The sequence below is a fragment of the Cannabis sativa genome, chromosome 4 (genome assembly GCF_029168945.1).
Source record: "Cannabis sativa cultivar Pink pepper isolate KNU-18-1 chromosome 4, ASM2916894v1, whole genome shotgun sequence".
Lineage (NCBI taxonomy): Eukaryota > Viridiplantae > Streptophyta > Magnoliopsida > Rosales > Cannabaceae > Cannabis > Cannabis sativa.
Window position 1 is genome coordinate 70,824,146 of NC_083604.1, and position 19,564 is coordinate 70,843,709.

Below are 19,564 nucleotides of genomic sequence, written 5' to 3' on the forward strand. Positions count from 1 at the left end.
TTTAACTAGATTACTATCGAAAACGTTCATTAATGTACTACACGTACATATATACACAGTTGCATCAGCAATAAGAGGAAGTAAAAAAAAACAGACAAAAACCACTCATTTCTGGCCAAGTCGAGATGAGAACAAGACCCCATCTTTTCTCCTGCTTTCCTTCCAAGCCTCTAGAACTTCATATGCAGAAGGCAAGTCAGATTTATCAGAATGATGAACCCCATTCAACAGTTTTTCAAGTTCAGTCTCATCCACATCCACCAAGCTTTCAGTTATATCAGTTGTTGAGTAACTACCATGTAAAGGGTCACTAGATTCACCGTTCGAAGCTTCATCTGTAGTTAACCCTGTTGTGCTGGTTAGAAGGTTGCTTTCCCTGTCATTATCGAGATCAACCTCCATGCTAGTGAGATCTATGCTGAAGCTAGGAAGATCTTCATCTGAGTCGGAGTCTTCGCCAAAAGTCATTCCAACATTATCATCCAAGGATGATTTATTTACGTTTTCACTCCCACAATCAATTGAGCTAGAGAAATTTCCTGATATGCCGGAATCACAGAGACGGCGCAGTGCTCTTGATAAGTTGACGACTGTGGGTTCTGATTTTACATCACCATCATCCAAATAGTCCAGCAGTTTCTCTAAGTTATTCTGACCGATTTTCTCTTCGTACTTCTCAAAAAGTTCTTTCCATTGATCTTCACTGATTTTGAATGGCGCAAGAGCCATTGCATTTATCAGAGTGACAGCTTTCATATAGTCTTCTTGAGCTACATTTTGAAGCACCATTTCGGTCCAGTACAAAGAATTAGGAATATCTTCAGCTTCTAAAATAGCATTGAATGCATTTTCCAGCAAATGCCACTGTATCAAGAACAAAAACTAGCTGAATTTTCATAACTAGGCTCAATGAGTAACTAACATAACGAACAACAGTGGAAACTATGATGTAAAATAGTGCCATTAAGGCAATGTAATATCTATGTTTCACAGTACAATTGACTTGTATTTCGAGTCCCATTTTTATTGCTGATAAGATCCTGACATGAAATATTTGTTTAAATATAAACAAATATTACACTAAGTTCATCTATTTCCTACTATTGTTCTTGTGTTCTTTCCTAACAATTGCACCAGAAGGGTCGGGTCTCAACAAATATATTTATTATTTCTTTAGATGTTAGAATGTGAAAATATATTATCACTTTTAGTTAAGGCAAACGGATTACCTTCCCATTTCTGGATGCTTTCAGAAGTAGTGATGCGTGTTTAGTTTGATCTAGCTGGTACCCAGAGATAACCATCTCCTTGTACACAAACTCAAAGTATTCCCATTGTAGAGCGCTCGCAGATGCCTCGAGCATTGAGCTGTATGTGAACTCATCTGGGACGAGGAGTGTCTTATGACCATCCAAAGATGGGCAGGAATCAGAATTAGCTTTCTTTATCTCTTCGAACAACTCTTTAGCTTTAGAGAACATATCATTACGGCCGTATACTTTCAACATGATATTTATGGTCCCAATGTTAGGGGAGCACTGATTTTTCATAGTTTCAAAAATAGATATGCAGTCATCAATATGTCCACTTCGCATAGAAGACATAATCATGCCGGTGAAGGTGACCGCCAAAGGTCTAGTATTAGACAATTTTTTCATCTTATCAACCTGCAGTTATGTTGCAGGAAACCAAAATATAATTACAAATAATAAGCTTCAAAGGTGAGAAACCAAGAAAATCACTATTAAAAAGAAAAAGGGAAAAAAAAAAGAGCTTAGGATTCAAAAATTTCACAGCATTTTAACTTCCAGGATCTGGCGCAACCAAGACACTAGGTAGGTGACTGGAACTCAGAAAATCAGGGAATTCTCAACCCTTTACTATAACCATCAAAGAGACCAATGGGCGATGGGAGGTACTTACCATTAACTAAATGCCAAAGTTTCTAATCTCCCAAAGATTTGCAGGAAATGAATCAGCCATATTTACACAATAAATCACTAATTACCCTAAAGGTTAGTTTTTTCAATGTTTAGGTCTCAAAGAAAGTACTTTTCAACAAGTCTTTGCACGTTCTAGAAGTACAATGGCTGCTTAAATCACAAAATGAGAAGTAACAACAAGACAGTCCAACAAATCCTATTTTCTAAGATTTTCATTAACTACTAAACATCACCGTTATAAGTTTTTGGTAGTAGCATTTATATGAGCAGCCTCTAAAGGCCACAAGTCAAATTGCACCAGAAATATTAAGTAATACTGAAAACCAGATCCAGAATTCACAAACAAACAAATTTACCTCTAACATAGCATCTTCCCACCTTCCTACGCTACAGAGGCAGCAAGCTAACTCATAATATACACTGCTTGCTCCAACCACACCCCTTTGTTCCATATCCCTGACTGCTTCAACAGCTTCATTCACTTTCCCTTCGCACCACAATGCTTTAACAAGAACTGAGGAGACATGCACACAAATATGTATTATTCACCAAACATGCTGATCAATTCCAGGAAAGCTACTAACAAAACTTACCTTTATATGTAAGAGCTTTTGGAGCTTCCCCACTTTTTCTCATTTTTCTAAAGTATTCGTGAACAAGGTCATACTTTCCAGATTGTAGCATTACCTAGGCAACAAAAACAGCCTAACTTCCTAAGACTCATGCAAAAATTACAACCTAAGGAGTAAACAAATCATGAGATAGCTACCTCCATGGCAAGTCCGTAAGTAGCTCCATTAGGTTTCAAACCACTCTTTCTTAGCTGAATGAAAACCCAAGACACTGCCTTCCACTGCTGGGATGGCACACACGCATTCAATACCTGGTAAAAAAATCGGGAAATTTAAATACCAACCAAATGTAGAGTAATCTATGCCAGGCAATAAAAAGTAGAGTATACATAAAAAGGCCTATCTTACAGCATTATATACAACAACATCAGGTTCAAGAACAGGATCCCAGTTCTTGAACTGTATATTTTTTAGTTTAGAAGGCTTCTTTCTCATGCATTCCATAATGTTCAGCAATTCCTTCAGGCGACCAGCTTGACCAAGTGTGACAGCAATGCTATGATATGCAGCCATGTCAGGATATATATGACGATTTCCCTGGATGATCTAGTGTTAGAGAGTCCAACATTATCATATACAGAGTGGAATCTGAATAAAAGTTCTTGATCATTACACGCATCAGATTGAAAACACTTAGAGCATCATCTGGCTTCCTGGCTTTCCCTAGAACTGCCATGAGTTTTGTGTAAACAAACCTACAAGACACATCAATATTTTAGCTTAATTTATAGTAAATAAAAGTAAAAAAAGTTAATAATATAGAGCCAGTGAATCTCATCTTCATCAGCCAGAAAATTGCATATATGACATTCAAGACTCCCCCCATCATCATCAAGTCCTTACTATCAAGAACTAACTTCATGTACCAAATTAAAATTTTCAACTCACTATGAAGTACGAACAACCTTAGTGAGTTATGGGACAGTGGAACTAGACCATGAGAATTGTATCAAATAGTTTCAGACGATAATTTTACCCCAAGCTTCTGAACCTATAACTCTTCTAGGACAAAGTGACCGATCTATAAGCACAAAAGGGAGTTCAAAATCTTCATGTGAGCAATCAAATTTACCTGCTTTTATTTCGTCCCCTTTCCTTATCCTCATATACCCACTCAACTACAGACATTGCTGTCTGCCAACATCTCTTCGCCCCAAGCCCATCAACGATCCTAAGCAACTGAGCCTCAGTGAACGCCAGTCCCGACTGCTTCATAATCCTAGAAAGTTTCCAGTCCTTAATGGCAAGCTTAGTAGAACTGAGTCTGAACCAAAACAGAGAAAAGAATCCACCATTAATCATTTAATCATACACGAGAAATAAAAATTCAACATTTCCAAAACCCAATTAGCATTGTAGAACAATATGATATCATCACAAACCTATCAACAAGAAACTGAATCACCTCAACCTCTCCTCGTCTCCGCTTCAATGGGTCCCAAACCTTTTTCTCGCCATTCAGAACCTCTTCACTAATCTCTAAGTCATCTTCCAGAACCCACCGCAACTCATCGCGCTTCCGGGCCTCAAACACTCGGCCCAATTCCCTCAGCTCCTCTCGCCTCAACTTCTCTCCGGCGTATTCGGTGGTGGCTCCGGCCAGCTCCCTTAACCTGAGACTGTCCAACCTCTCCCAAGGATTTCCAACCGTCGGAACACCCATCTTCGAATTCACCTCTTTATTGAAGTCCATGTACTCGCGTTTAAGGGTCTTGAAGTGGGATTCTTCGGTGAGATGAAGTGGAGGCGGCGGGGCTTGATCAGTTTGGGTTTTGTTGAGTTTGCGATTGTGCTTTTGGATTTCTTTCTTGCGGAGGGTGTGGATGATCTTGGGAGTAGGTTGGACGCCCTTCTCGAGCAGGTTCCGTTTGATTTTATCGGTGTCTGGTTCGAACTTGCGGAGAGGGATTCGAGGAACTCCTGACAGAGCTTCCATGGCTGAGTGAGCGAGTTTCTGCGAGACAAAGAAATAGGATTACGTTTTACGTAGTTGAGTTGAGTTGGCTTGAGGGGTTTAACAAATATGGGATCATGGGACCCACAAAAATTTTGTCCTTAGAAAAATTAGATAAATCAAAGGCTAATTAGAATTTTTTTCCTAAACTTTATAAAATCATGCGTCCTGAATTATTTTGCAGCAAAAGGGTGCACATTTAGACCCGTAAACCCAGAAAACCCGACTACCCACCCCGACCCGCCGCCAAAAAAATCGATTACCCAAAAACCCGTTTGGTCGGGTCAGGTTCAACCCGAAAAGACGCCAAACGGGTTTCGGGTTCGGGTTTGATTATTTGTTTTTCGTGAGCTATTTTCTGAAGCTCGTGAGACTGGGCTTCGACTGATTTATCATCGGTCATTTGAAACTTCAGGTAGCGGCTCACAGCATATTTCTTTGTTCCCGCCTCCTCGGTATCATATTTTTTCTGTAATGCTTCCCATATCTCCTTGGCAGATTTGTCAGAATTATAATAATCATACAAATCATCAGACAAACCGTTCAAAATAAAATTCTTATACAGAAAATCATTCTCTACCCAGGAGTCCCTTTCCTTAACCTGCGATTCGTACTTCTCGACTTCATCCTTCTTCTCGGCAGGAGGTGGAGTCTCAGACACAACTGGTTTCAAAACAGTAAGCACAAACACAACTTTTTTCATAGTCAGAAAAAACAGCATCTTCTGTCTCCAACGTTTAAAGTGCAAACCCTCAAAACGAAAAGGCTTGTTAATGTCAGCAGTAGAACCAGAACATTCATCAGTAGTAGTCATAGCAGAAAGAACGTCTTAAAATTGTTGAGTAAATTGCTAGCAAATAAAAGAGGAACGATATTACCGAATGAAGAATTCTGGGTTGAGTCGCAGACTAAGTCGCTCTCTTTAAGACGTTCGCGGCACTGCCCAGGAGTGTGCAAGCAGTCAGAAATTGCCGGTCGTCCCCATGATAAAACAGCCCAGTCGTTGCACTGTATCGGAACCCCACTGCACTGTACAGCACCGTCGAATACACCCAAAAAATTTGATATCGCAGATGGAATTTTTAATTTTCTGAAAACTGTATTTTTCTGATACGAAAGAAATGTGTTCTTCCCATCAGTTCAATCGCATTATATAGGCGAATGGATTGAATAAACATAACGGGAAGAATAATGTTTTCTGAAGTGGGGTGAGTTGGTTTTTGAACGTGTCCCGTTAATTGATACGACTAAGTAATCAGTTTAATTAAACACGTTTCTTAATTAAATTAACAAATAAAAAATAATTATTTTATTAAATAATTTTTCTGTAAAAAATAATATAGTGTCACACCACACCACCCAACCCAACCCGGCTCGGATCAGACGGACGGCGCGCGCGTGTGTGTGGTGGGTCAAGTGTGTGTGTCCTCACCCATTCGCACAAAACTGGGTACCCCTTGGGGCCCAAACCCAAATGCTAAAGTTGCACTCTTTATACCCTTGTAAATGAGGGTTCATATCCCATGTGGGACTCTTTCCAACTCACACACACTAAGACACTTATATATTTTGTTAAAACATTCACAACATTTCCAACAATCCCTCACTTGAATTTTTAAAAAAATATTTCCATCTACTAGTATCATTCAACAATAAGATTGAGCATAAACAAAGGTATCTTTCGATTTGAACCTCTGTGTAGTGAATACGATTTAGATTTTACTAGAGTGACCCGTAGTCTTGAACTCTATCTCTAACATTGTACCACGCAACAACCTTTTCAAGGGTGTAATCAAAAGCCTGTGCGTTAATGGCCATGCACGTCTATCCCAGTATAGTGAACGCTCTAGAAATTTTGCCCAAAATTTCATAGGAAGCGGCCCCACTCCCACATTCACATAGGTGAGTCTATCAAGAGTACTCCCGTAGCTCGGTACTCCACTCTACTTGGAGTATAGATCTCATTAAGAGTTTCTATTAACTCAGCCTTAAATCGCTTCAGGAACTCATGCTTCTCTTTTCGTATAATTATAGCATGATCTTACTTTTATCACTTCATAACTTGTTATTACCCATTGAACCTATTTCTTGGGATCTCCAGTCTATAGGTCAGGTTGCCATTATGAGTGATTCATCAATCTAAGGGCAACAGCTCCATTCCTTTCGATGTTTTAAGGACTTTCTCTCTAGCTAAACCTTTCGTCAAAGGATCAACCAAGTTATCATCAGTGCGTACATGATCCACTCTAACAGCTCCTGTTGAGAGAAACTCTCTAACAGTGCTGTGCTTACGACATATTTGTCGTCTCTTACTGTTGTAATAACGGTTCTGAACTTTTGCAATAGCCGCGGTACTATCGCAATGGATCAACACAGCTGGAATAGGTTTTTCCCATAAAGGAATCTCAGCTAGCAGGCTTCTCAGCCAACCTGCTTCTTCACTAGCAGTAGCTAGTGCTATCATTTCAGACTCCATTGTAGATTGAGCCAGAATAGTCTGTTTCTTAGACTTCCATGAAACAACTCCACCAGCTATGCTAAAAATATAGCCACTGGTTGCCTTGGAGTCATCTGATAAAGTGTTCCAATCAACATCACTGTACCCCTCAAGTACAGTTGGAAACTTTTGATAATGTAATCCAAGAGTCAATGTTCTTTTGAGGTATCTCATGACCCTCTCTATAGCATTCCAATGCTCTGCACTAGGTCTACTAGTAAACCTGCATAATAATCCCACGACATGGGCAATGTCGGGTCTAGTACAATCAGTGGCATACCTAAGACTGCCAATGATGCTCGCATATTCAGATTGTCTTACACCATCACCAGTGTTCTTAAATAATTTTACACTGGGATCATATGGTGTACAAGCAGGTTTACAGTTAAAGTAATTATATTTCTTTAAGATCTTCTCAATGTAGTGAGATTGATCCAAAGAAATTCCCTTTTCAGACCTAGTGATCTGTATACCAAGGATTACATTCGCTTCACCTAGATCTTTCATGTCAAAATTTTCACATAACAAAGATTTCACATTGTTCACGACATGACTATTTGATCCAAAAATTAGCAAGTCATCCACATATAAACAAATAATGGTACACACATTATTTTCAGATTTATAGTAAATGCATTTGTCACTTTCATTTACTTTAAAACCATGTGAGATGAAAAGATTATCAAATTTTTCATGCCATTGCTTAGGTGCCTGTTTCAAACCATACAAAGATTTATCTAATTTACACACTTTATGTTCTTGACCAGGAACAACAATGTTAGCCCAAGATATGTTTCGAAGAGGGGGGGGGGGTGAATTGGAAATTTAAACTAATTTCGGTAAATTAAAACTTTTAACACAAAATTATGCAATTAGTCACTTAATCAAATAAAAGCAAGTAGTATGGCAAGCAATATATTAAGACAAATAATTAAACTTGTAAAGTAAAGAGTTTAAGGATTAGAAAATGCAAACTCTCGATTTTTACAAGGTTCGGTAGAGCTATGCCACCTACGTCCTTGGTCTTCAAAGCTATGGACTTAGCTTTGAGTTCCAATATCGAGCCAAGTTAACGGGCTTGACTAACCCTTACAACCGGGAAATTTTCACCAAGGTATTTCCAAACCTCTTACAATAGTTTCGCACCCCCGAGGACTATTAACCTCTTTCTCGGATTGTTGAAGTGTCAATCTCACTATTACCGGGTTGTTTACAATACTGGTGCCAACCTCACCTCAATCACAATATGGAAATGTGTTTGATATTACAAGCTAAAATCACTCTAGAGATATGATGATACAATGGAAACCTAGAGTGAAAAGCAAGCACACTCAAGATGAATAAAATCAAATTTTGGCTCAAAGTGTGTGAAAAGTGTTTGTTTAGATTTCAAACTTGGAAGCTCATTAATCTCACTTAGATAGGTTAGATATTTGAAATAAATGCTCAACCAACTTATTTTTTGAAAGAAAAATCGAGTTTATATAGTGTTGAAGAGAAAAATAGCCGTTTATAGCCGTTAGCACGTTTCCCGAGGTGAGGTTCCGGATGGAAACCGGAATTTTGGATTGATGACAACCGGAATTCCGGATGCCAACCGGAATTCCGGATGACTGACCAGAGGCAAAAATGCTATTTTTCGGGACTTAAACACGCATAACTTCTTACTCGATTGTCAAATTTCAGAAATTCCAACTTTGTTCTCTTAGTTAAACAAAATTTGATTTAGAAATTCAATCAAAATTTTTTTTGAACTATCGTGTGAGAAAACTTGTTGCACAAGTTAGTGAATGGGCCAAAATTTAAATTTATAAAACTTAGTGTGCTATGCAAATCACTTTAACAAGACTAAAGTAAATTTATACCATTTGATTTTGAGTAGTCTTTGATGTAGATGAGCCTCCTAGCTTGATTTGCATGTTTTTTTGATCCCATGTTGACTTTTCCCGAGAGTTGACTTTGACTTTGACTTTGACTTTCGGGTTGACTTTTGACTTTGGGCTTTTGAAGACCTCTTTTGAATAGGGTCTTGAGTTGTTGATCCCTTGATGAATCTTTTGCTCTTCATATGCTTGTTGAATCCATTTAGTGTTGCTTTCAAAAGTTTGGTAAAAATACCAAAATATTTTTTTTCTCTTTTAAATTTGCTACAAAATCAATAAATCATTAGTAACAAATAATAATCAAATATTTGTTAATCATTAAAACAAGGAGATCTAAAAGTTTGAGTTAACAATCTCCCCCTTTTTGATGATATCAAATATTTGATTATTTTGAAAAGGGAAAGAAAAATTTAAACAAAGTAAATTGGATTAGCTCCCCCTTAATGTGTGCAAGAAAAAAAAAATTACCTTTTAATTTTACCTTGCATGAATTTGTAAACTCCCCCTCAATTTTTTACTTATGATGAATAGATTAGATACCAAAAAAAAATTGAGGTGATGCCAAAAATTAATCAATAGTTGTTCTCCCCCTTTTGATTCATCAAAAAGGGTGGCAAGGAATTCACAAAATAAAAAAGAAAAGTGAAAAAAAAAAAAACAAAAGCAACATTACCAATGCATTAAAAATAAAGCCATATCATCCAAAATATCATTCAACACACAAAAAAAATAAAATAAAAATACCAACTAACACAAAGTCAAGAGGCATGAAGCCTTTGCACACAACCAAAAACAAAATAAATAAATAAAAACTAAATATGCAAAAAAAAATATGCAAGAACTAGTTTGGTGGGGGGCCAAAGCGATCCATGTATGCCCTCCATTGTGCCATCTCCTCTTGAACATTTGCAAACCCATGAACCATGTCACTCCTCATGGTGTTGATATCATTGTTGAGGTTGGTGAGTTGAGAGTTGAGATCATTCCTCAAGGTTTGAAATTGATTGTCAACCGAAGTGTGAAGACGAGTAAAAGCTTCCTCAAGGTTGAATTGGGGAAAGTTAGGCATGTGAGGAGCTTGAGGAGGCATCTCTTCTTCTTCTTCTTCTTCTTCACTTTCACTTGCGGGCAAATTAATGTCTTCATCATCACTCTCCAAATCAATTTGCATTCTTTGGCCTCTCTTTGGAGTGAACACCCATTCATTGTTAAGGAATTTGTAACCCATAGTCTTGAAAGTTTTGGATCCTAGAATGTCACTAGAGGTAGGATCATTTTTCTTTTCATGTAGGGTAGGGATTCCTAAGAGAGGAAAGAGGTAGCTAAGAAGAAAACCAAAGGGAAGTGCCTTAATCATATTAGGCTTGTCCACATCAATGATGAATTTTAAAATAAGATAGCCTAGGTTGATTGGTGTAGTTTTAGCTATGATGAGATGCAAGAGTAATTGGTCAATGGAATTTATCTCATCTTGGTGTCCACTTCTAGGTGCAAGATTAGCTACAACGAATTTGTGGAGAATTTTGGCCTCTAAAGTGAGTTGGTGTCTTTTTGGTCTCATAATAAAAGGGCCATCACCACAAATATTCCTAGAACATTCATCAAAGTTAAAAATGACATCATTTTTAAGAGAAAGTTGGGTTCAAGCAATATGCCACTATTTGGTGCTCCTAACATGTCATTGAGAGATGCTACATTTAGTTCAAAAGCTACTCCTCTAAGGGTTCCTTTAACTCCTAAAGGGGCTAAGCAAGGTTTAATGCAAGCATAAAAACCTTGTACTAGTCTAGGATATAATGGAGTATTGATTTGAATGAAAGATGTCCAACCTAGAGTATCAAAGTGATGACTAAAATCAACATAATCAAGGCTAGAGAGATCACAAATTTTACCTTTGAGAATCTTCCTAGAAGAGAAATCATTGACAAACTTGTTATGATCCTCATCATTGAAGAATAGAGTGGGCTCTTGCCTTGCTTTTGCCCTTATTTCCCTTTGTTGAATTGCACTAGCCATTCTCTTGTGAGCTCTTGAGGAGGGATGAGATGAAGAAGCCATGAAGAACACACCTTTTTTTTTTTGTTTGATTGTTGGAAGATGAAAGTGAGGTTTTGAAAGAGAGAATTTGAGAGAAAAGGGAGGAGTGGCTGCTGTTTTAGGTTAGAAAATCTGAATGGGGAATGAAAATTTCGGTGGTAGGGTTTTTAAAAGGGAAAAATCGCACTGAAATGACGAAAAGGGCCTTAATTTCTGGTCCTGCGCCATTCAGAATTCTGGATGCTACAACCGGAATTTCGGTTGGTGCAGCAGACCAGAAAAAAGTCCCCAAATTCGTCCTAAAAAATCCAATTTTAACCCAAATGACCCCAAACCAATTCTAATACCTTTAATATGATAAAACAAAATTGCTCAAACAAGAAAAACTGAAAAATAATGAAAAATGACGATTTACGGTAAGTTTTTCGAAAATTGCCAAGAAAACTAGAACCTTACCGAAAATGAGTTTTATGCAACGAAACTGAAAAATTCTTTTTCCGGCAGTTTGATAAAATAAAATGTGAGGTGTACAAACTTACGGAATCGAAAAATTTTGAAAAATGAGAAAGTTTGGCGAAAAACACTCTTTTAGGCCTAAAAATCTATAAATTCAACAAGTGAGGTACCAAAAATTTGTTCCATGCAAATTTCAATCAAGATAAACCTATAGGCACACTAAATACATTCAATTTCACATATTTAAACATATAGATACACAAGAAAATCAAATATGCAAAAATTCACATGTTTACTTGTTTAAAATCAAGTCCAAAGTTCACCAAAAATCCACGCTATGACCTATAATTTTGAGTTTTCAACAAGTATGGTTCATATAGGTCAAGTATCAATAAATTTTCTCATCTATGCATATAAATCTCATTAATATCATATTTAGAACAATTATGCATAAATAAGTAAGTAAAGAGATATGAAATTTTTCATAGCTAACAAACCTTATATTTCATTTAAGTTGGTCATGCCTAGCTCTCTTCTAATGAAACTAAATCTCTCATCACTAAGAGGCTTGGTGAATATATCTGCTAATTGGAATTCGGTGCTTACAAAGTCTAGCATAATATCACCTCTTTGGATATGGTCTCTAAGGAAGTGGTGCCTTATGTCAATATGCTTGGCTCTAGAATGCAATATTGAATTCTTAGAGAGGTTAATGGCACTAGTATTATCACACTTTATGGGTGTACATTCAAAATCAATATCAAAATCCTTAAGAGTTTGTTTCATTTAAAGTATTTGTGCACAACAACTACCCGCGGCTATATATTCGACTTCGGTTGTTGATAGAGCTACCGAGTTTTTTTTCTTGCTAAACCATGACACTAAGGAATTTCCTAGAAAGTGACAAGTTCCACTAGTACTTTTTCTATCCGTCTTACAACCGGCAAAGTCGGCATCCAAGTAGCTAACTATTTCAAAGTTTGAGTTCTTGGGGTACCAAAGTCCTAGATTCATTGTGCCTATCAAGTATCTAAATATTCTCTTAACGGCACTCAAGTGGGATTCTTTAGGACAAGATTGGTACCTAGCACAAAGACCAACACTAAACAAAATATCCGGTCTACTAGCGGTTAAATATAATAAAGAGCCAATCATACCTCGATACTTGGTGATGTCCACATTCTTACCACTTTCATCTTTGTCCATCTTTATAGATGTGCTCATGGGGGTATTCATGGACTTTGCATTTGCCAAGTCAAACTTTTGAAGAAGATCCTTGATGTACTTAGTTTGACCTATGAATATGCCATCCTTTTGTTGCTTGATTTGAAGTCCAAGGAAAAAGTTGAGTTCTCCCATCATGCTCATCTCAAACTCACTATGCATACACTTAGAAAATTCTTCACAAAGAGCATCATTAGTAGCACCAAAGATAATATCATCAACATAAATTTGTACTATAATAATGTCTTTCGATTTTCTTTTTATAAAAAGTGTATTATCCGCTTTACCCATTGAAAAATCATTTGAGATAAGAAAAGTGCTTAATCTTTCATACCAAACTCTAGGAGCTTGCTTTAAACCATATAAAGCCTTTTTCAATTTGTAAACATGGTTAGGGTATTTATGATTTTGAAAACCGGGTGGTTGAGAAACATAAACCTCTTCCATAATGTACCCATTTAAGAATGCACTTTTTACATCCATTTGGTACAAGATAAAATTCTTGTGGCATGCAAAAGCTAACAACATTCTAATGGACTCAAGTCTTGCTACCGGGGCAAAGGTTTCCTCATAATCAATTCCTTCTTCTTGATTGTAACCTTGGGCCACTAATCTAGCCTTGTTACGCACAATGACCCCATACTCATCTACCTTATTTCTATAGACTCATTTTGTTCCAATCACCGATTGATGTGACGGTCTTGGAACTAACTCCCAAACATTATTTCTTATAAATTGATTTATTTCTTCTTGCATAGCTAGAAGCCAAAATTCATCAACTTCGGCCTCTTTAAAATTCTTTGGTTCAATTTGAGAAATAAAAGCAATGAAATTACACAAGTTTCTAAGGGAGTTTCTAGTAGTGACACCTTGAGAAGGATCACCTAGAATTTGGTCTATAGGATGAGCACTTTTGAATTTCCACTCATGTGGAAGATTAGAGTTCATACCTTAGCTTTCATTTACCTTTTCCACGGGTGGTTCCTCTTTGGGAGTTTGTGAAGGAGCATTGGAAGTCTCTCCAATTTCGAGATTTTGAACCTCATCTCCCAAACCTACAACATCATCATCTAAACTTTTGCTTGTAGGCGGGTTAGTCTCATCAAAGGCAACATGAATAGATTCTTCAACAACATTATGTAATACCCGGAATTAAGAAATGGATTAGCAAAACCCTAACTAGATAATTATGTATAATGGAGGAATTATATTATTATATAGTTCAATATATGTGATTTATATGAATTTTAATATATTATAGACCCCGTTGGTGAGCCAGGGGTATTTTCGTAATTATGACCCGAGAAGGGTAAAATGATGAAATTAATTTAATTACGTGCTTAATAGAACTATATTATTATATAGTATGCCTGTGTTGTCTTTTCAGGTGTGTTCTGACAGGTTAGCGCGGTATAGTCACACCGGAATTTCGAACCGGTTCGGCCCGAAATGTAAATTGAATTGATTATTTGGCATTTTATTTGATAAATGATAATCTGAAATTTATTTGAAATTAATTGAGTATTGAATGACTATTTTACCCTTGTGAGGGTGTATGTGGGTATTTAAGCCCTAAGGGCATTTTGGTCATTTGATCCCTAATTACTATGTTTGGAAAATGTGATTTTTGAGGGAAATAGATTGATAATTTTCTGGTGGCTTCACCCTCTCAACCGAACCCTCTCTCCCTCTCTAACCCTTTCTTGAACTTCAAGTGAAATTGTTGAGATATTGAGTGAATTACTTGGCTTTGAAGCTTGAAATTGGAAGGATTTTAAGCTTGGAATTGAGGTATCTTCTAGATGAAGTGATTTAGAATTATTGCTGTGATTCTTGTTGATTTTAATTGTTGAAAAAGCATGTTTGGAATTTAGAGTTGCATGTTCTTGATGTAGGTTGAATTTTGGTGTTGAACTTTGTGGATTTTGCGTGAGAAATTGCAAGATGTGGTTTTGAGTTGTTGGTTGTGATTATTGAGTATTTTTCTAGGTCAAATCTTTGTGAATTGATTGTGTTTGCAGCTGGAATTATGAACTTGGTTAAGTTGAGCTTCTTGGGTTTGAGCTTCAATTTTATGGAGTTAAGGCATGGATTTTATGTGTTTTTATAATCTGAAATTATGAACTAAATTGTGGGATTTTGGATGCATAAATATATGTTTTTAATCCTATAATATTAAACTAACATGAAATCAGCATTAAGCAATAATCTAAATGTCACAAAGGCTATGTAAATACTTTCGTTTCACATCAAAACCTAGACTATCCAATTTTAGCATTCTCAATTCTCACTTTTCAGATTTCGAATTGAGATCATAAAACATGTAAAAGGTGATCAATCTTGCACATGGAAATTAAACACAAATATGAATAGTATTCATAATCAAGATGGAGGAATGGCAATTAATCATTAACTAGGAAAAACTTAAACAACATTCATCATTCTCCCTAAATAGGAGTTTAGTTCAAAACATCCATAATCAAATCCATAATTAACATTGAAATAGAAAAGAACATAGAAAAATTAAAGAGAAGAGAAAGAACTAGTTGAAGCAATTGATCCGGGTCGCCACAAGCCGCTCTTCTAGCCTCTTCCTTTGTTTCTAGGGCTCCAATTCTGAATCCTCCCTAATTTTCACGAACTCCCTCTATTTAAACCAATTCTCATCTTTAAAATTCGTGAAATTACGAAACTGCCCAAAAATCCCGTCACTGGGGTCCCCGTCGCGACTGGCAAAGCCCCCGTCGCGACGGGAGTTCAACTTCGAATTTTTTTGAAACTTTCTCGCCGATTCCGTCGCGATCGGCAAATTCCCCGTCGCGACGGAACGAGCAAGCCGACACCAATTTTGGTTTTTCTTCTCGATTCTTTCACCATTTTTCCTCAATTCTTGTACATACTTTCTTTAAATGCCCGAGGACCTGAAACAAAAGAATCAAGCGTAATATAGCCCTAAAACTAGAAACAAAGAGTGAAAACTAACCGAAATACGACCCGAATCTTAGACTAATTTTAGCCTAACAAATATTGTCTAGCTGCTGTAAGTGGATTAATTGTAATTTTGGTTGTGAAAAGCAAGCTTGAGTTCATGGAACTCAAGCTTGGTGCTTTAATGGCACTTTTTGATTTTTAGTGCAATTGTTGTGTTTAAGTTGTGGAATATGTTTATTATGACATATATTGATGCTCTGGAAAGTTTGGGAATGTTTGGGGATGATTTGAGTGAGTTTTGGGGGTTTAAAGATTGAGAAATTTCGTGTTCTACGGACAACCGGAATTCCGGTTGGTTCATCCGGAATTCCGGTTGGAGTTCATCGGGAAATGCTGAATTTTGTTTCGGCCATAACTTTTGACTCGGGACTCCGTTTGGGACGTTCTTTATACCGTTGGAAAGCTCTTTTCGAGCTCTATGTGATTATCTGTATTTGAAATGCCATGAATTTATTTTATGAATGTGAAATCAGGGGTTAACCCTATTTGTGAAAATCCTGGATTGTGTGACTAGGATTACCGGCACCTGGTCAGGAGCACCCGGGGATTCGGAATCTCTGCCTTTACGGGACAGCAGGTAAGACAGTAGTTGCACGTAGAGATATGCACGGTGGTGCTTATATTGAATATTATATTGGTGATAATTAGAAACCGAGATTAGGGTTATTACCCTAAAGTGAGCGGTTTAATGGCCTAGGGTTATTACCCTAGTAATTATTAATGTGTAAATGCTATGCCATGCTAAATATATTGTAATAAAGAATTATGCGCACAAGGCATAATTAAGTTAGACTCGGTAAATTAGTACCTTGAGTTTGATAGTAATGCAGTCTAGGGTTATTACCCTAGAATTTATGTGAAGGTAAGAAAGTCATGATGTACAATAATATTGCTAATCAAGTGAAAGCATGAATTAGGGTTATTAATCTCTATAAGTGATATTTTGAGCATGCAATGATATGTTATATGATAGACTATTTGGTATGTAATTTAGGGTTATTACCCTAAGATTCTATATGTGTTTTGATATCTATTGAATACATGCATATATTTCAAGAGTTATGTGCATAAGACATAACTTGGTTAGACCTAGTATATTACTAGGATAAACCACTGAAAGAACGTAATGTATGGATTACGTAAATATATATGAATAGGGTTATGCGAGCAAGGCATAACCAGGTTAAACTCGGTAATTATAATCGAGATAAACCTTACTAAGGCCTTATTGTAAATAGACGTGTGAGCGCAACACGTAGGTCTATGCTACATAGACATATATAGACGTGTGGGAGCAACACGTAGGTCTATGCTACATAGACACATATAGGCGTGTGAGCGTAACACGCAGGTCTATAGCAAATAGACAAATAGTGCAGTGGCACCAATAATTATATGATAAATATATATGTTGAGACTAAGGGTTATGCGCTCAAGGCATAACCAGGTTGGACTCGGCAACAAGAACCGAGATGAACTGATCTAAGGCCTTATTGTAAATAGACGTGTGAGAGCAACACGTGGGTCTACGCCACGTAGACATAAATAGACGTGTGAGCGCAACACGTAGGTCTACGCCACGTAGACATAAATAGGCATGTGAGCGTAACATGCAGGTCTGTGTCACACAGACAAATTTGAATAGCATTGTTGTTTATATTGTATGATGAGCATATTATTGATATGTTTTATACTGTCTTGCTGGGCTTGGCTCACGGGTGCTCTACTGTGCAGGAAAGGGTAAGTCAGTGGCTGATCAACCATGAGTTTGAGGAGCAAGATGAAGAATGTACATGTTCAAGCCATATCAGACCAAGCGGGTTAAGGGTCTATCAGTGATGAACTTTTGAATTCTATTTTGCCGTTTAGGTCGGCTAGAAATAAATGACTTGTAATAGCGTTTGTAAATATTTTTGGGATCCCAACTATTTTAAAAGTTTTAAATATATTACAAGTTTATTTTCTTTCTGTTTAATATAAAAGTTTAAATTCTGCGCTATTTTGATTAGTAATCCTGTTTAGGGGATTAGGGTTTCATAAGTATTTTGGGTAGCGTGCCTAATTATTTAGGGCGTTACACATTAGTTCTTTTGTTATAAATTCTATAAGCTTTACTATGTGTTGAATACCCTATAAAAATTCCAACATCGGATTTCGCATCAAATTTTCCAAGGTTGTCCTTGGTGTTTAAAATGTAGCATTTGCATCCAAAAACTTTAAAATAGCCAATGTTGGGTTTTCTTCCTTTCCAAAGCTCATAAAGGGTTTTATTCATGTTGGGCCTAATGAAAACACGATTCAAAATATAACAAGAGGTATTGACGGCCTCGACCCAAAAATATTTTGGTAATGAAATTTCATTTAGCATTGACCTAGCCATTTCTTGAATTGTTCTATTCTTCCTTTCGACAACTCCATTTTGTTGTGGAGTTCTTGGTGCCGAAAAATTATGGTTAAAATCATGTTCATCACAAAACAATTCTAAGGCATCATTGTCAAACTCACCACCATGGTCACTCCTAACGGAGGTAATAGAATATCCTTTTTCATTTTGCACACTTTTACAAAATTTGACAAAGTTTTCTAAAACATCACTTTTAAGAGTCAAGAAAATAACCCAAGTAAATCTTGAAAAATCATCAACAATTACAAATGCATAGTATTTACCACCAAGACTAGCAATTCTAGAAGGACCAAATAAATCAATATGGAGCAATTGCAAAGGTCTAGTAGTTGAAATCTCTTTCTTGGAATGAAAAGATGTTTTAATTTGTTTTCCAAATTGGCATGCATCACAAAGTTTATCTTTAACAAACGGAATAGATGGCAAACCAATAACAAGATCTTTTCTAACCAATTTTGAAATAGAATCCATACTAGTATGTCCTAATCTTCTATGCCACAACCAAGAATTATCATTCATAACGGTTAAACATTTATTTTTACTATCAAAAGAATCAACATCAATAACATACACATTATCCTTCCTTACTCCAAGGAAAATAACTTCATTGGTTGAAACATTTTCAATGGAGCATTTTGAGGATTCAAACACAACACAAAAACCTATATCACATAATTGACTAATACTAAGCAAGTTATGTTTAAGATTATCAACAAGAAGCACATTTTTAATACATGGAGAGTATATGTTACCGATATCACCAATGCCCAAGATTTTTCCTTTTGAATTGTCTCCAAAGGTGACGAAGCCACTTTCCTTGCTTTTAAAGCTTGAAAATCTTGATGGATCACCGGTCATATGCTTTGAACATCCACTATCCAAGAACCATAAGCTTTGGCTCTTTCTTGTTGATTCCTACAAAAACAAGTTCATTTATTGCCTTTTGGTACCCATATAACTTTGGGTCCATTCTTGTTAGTTCTAGAACCCTTTGGTACCCATTTAGTCTTGCCTAGATATGCAAATTTCTTCACATGACAATAGGAAATAGTATGACCATCTCGGTTACAATATGTCCATGTAAAGTGAGGTAGACTAGATGATTTCACAAAAAAGTTTTTCAAAAACTTTTGTTTCTTACTAGGATCATAACCAATACCATTTTTTGAACAACCACATGATTGGTTTCCCACCATGAGATCATAGCCTTCCTTACCTCTAGTGAAAGTTTATATGTCATTTTTTAGGCTTCTCACATGGGCTTTTAATTCAACAATTTCTTTCTTATGTGAAGCACATGTAGCACATTGAGATTTAGCTATAAGTTCTTTTTCATTTATTTTCAAAATCTCAATTTCTTTTAAAAGCATGTTGGTCTTCTCTCTAAGGGTTTGGTTTTTAACAAGCAATTTACCAAAATCATCAAATAGTTTCTTAAATAAATTAGACAACTCATCATATGACATATTTAAGTTATCATCATCATTTTTCGCTATCACAATCATTTTGGTTAGAAATGCTTACCCCATCATCAAGTGCCATC

At 36.5% G+C, this 19,564-nt stretch overlaps 2 protein-coding genes and 1 long non-coding RNA gene across 3 annotated transcripts; 1 reads left to right on the forward strand and 2 right to left on the reverse strand.

Moving 5' to 3' along the window:
- On the reverse strand, positions 1-4,573 carry LOC133037483 (pentatricopeptide repeat-containing protein At5g67570, chloroplastic). The gene is made up of 9 exons (XM_061114870.1): positions 3,958-4,573; positions 3,648-3,839; positions 3,189-3,270; positions 2,924-3,112; positions 2,713-2,826; positions 2,537-2,630; positions 2,300-2,457; positions 1,230-1,667; positions 1-864 (listed from the first exon to the last, which is right to left on the reverse strand). Exons 1-9 carry the CDS (start codon positions 4,509-4,511, stop codon positions 106-108), a joined length of 2,580 nt encoding a protein of 859 aa, XP_060970853.1. The 5' UTR covers positions 4,512-4,573; the 3' UTR covers positions 1-105.
- A 215-nt stretch (positions 4,574-4,788) lies between these two features.
- Positions 4,789-6,347, reverse strand: LOC133037125 (uncharacterized). The gene is made up of 3 exons (XM_061113948.1): positions 6,253-6,347; positions 5,408-5,553; positions 4,789-5,357 (listed from the first exon to the last, which is right to left on the reverse strand). The coding sequence occupies exons 1-3, from the start codon at positions 6,345-6,347 to the stop codon at positions 4,789-4,791; spliced, it is 810 nt and encodes a 269-aa protein (XP_060969931.1).
- Positions 6,348-16,084: 9,737 nt separating this feature from the next.
- Positions 16,085-17,616, forward strand: LOC133036556 (uncharacterized). Its single transcript, XR_009687158.1, has 2 exons — positions 16,085-16,194; positions 17,352-17,616. It is a non-coding gene; the product is annotated as an uncharacterized LOC133036556 (long non-coding RNA).
- Positions 17,617-19,564: the final 1,948 nt, after the last annotated feature.

What these genes read in the sequence shown, in the direction of transcription:
- LOC133037483 (XM_061114870.1), bottom strand. Translation starts at nt 4,511, where the DNA reads ATGGAAGCTCTGTCAGGAGTTCCTCGAATCCCTCTCCGCAAGTTCGAA. An exon ending in GGGAAGATGCTATGTTAGAG is followed by an intron (nt 1,668 to 2,299) that starts GTAAATTTGTTT and finishes ACATAACTGCAG; the next exon opens with GTTGATAAGATGAAAAAATT. An exon ending in AAGCATCCAGAAATGGGAAG is followed by an intron (nt 865 to 1,229) that starts GTAATCCGTTTG and finishes TTCTTGATACAG; the next exon opens with TGGCATTTGCTGGAAAATGC.
- LOC133037125 (XM_061113948.1), bottom strand. Translation starts at nt 6,347, where the DNA reads ATGGCCATTAACGCACAGGCTTTTGATTACACCCTTGAAAAGGTTGTT. An exon ending in CAAGACTACGGGTCACTCTA is followed by an intron (nt 5,554 to 6,252) that starts GTAAAATCTAAA and finishes TGTACAGTGCAG; the next exon opens with TGGGGTTCCGATACAGTGCA. An exon ending in AACCCAGAATTCTTCATTCG is followed by an intron (nt 5,358 to 5,407) that starts GTAATATCGTTC and finishes AACAATTTTAAG; the next exon opens with ACGTTCTTTCTGCTATGACT.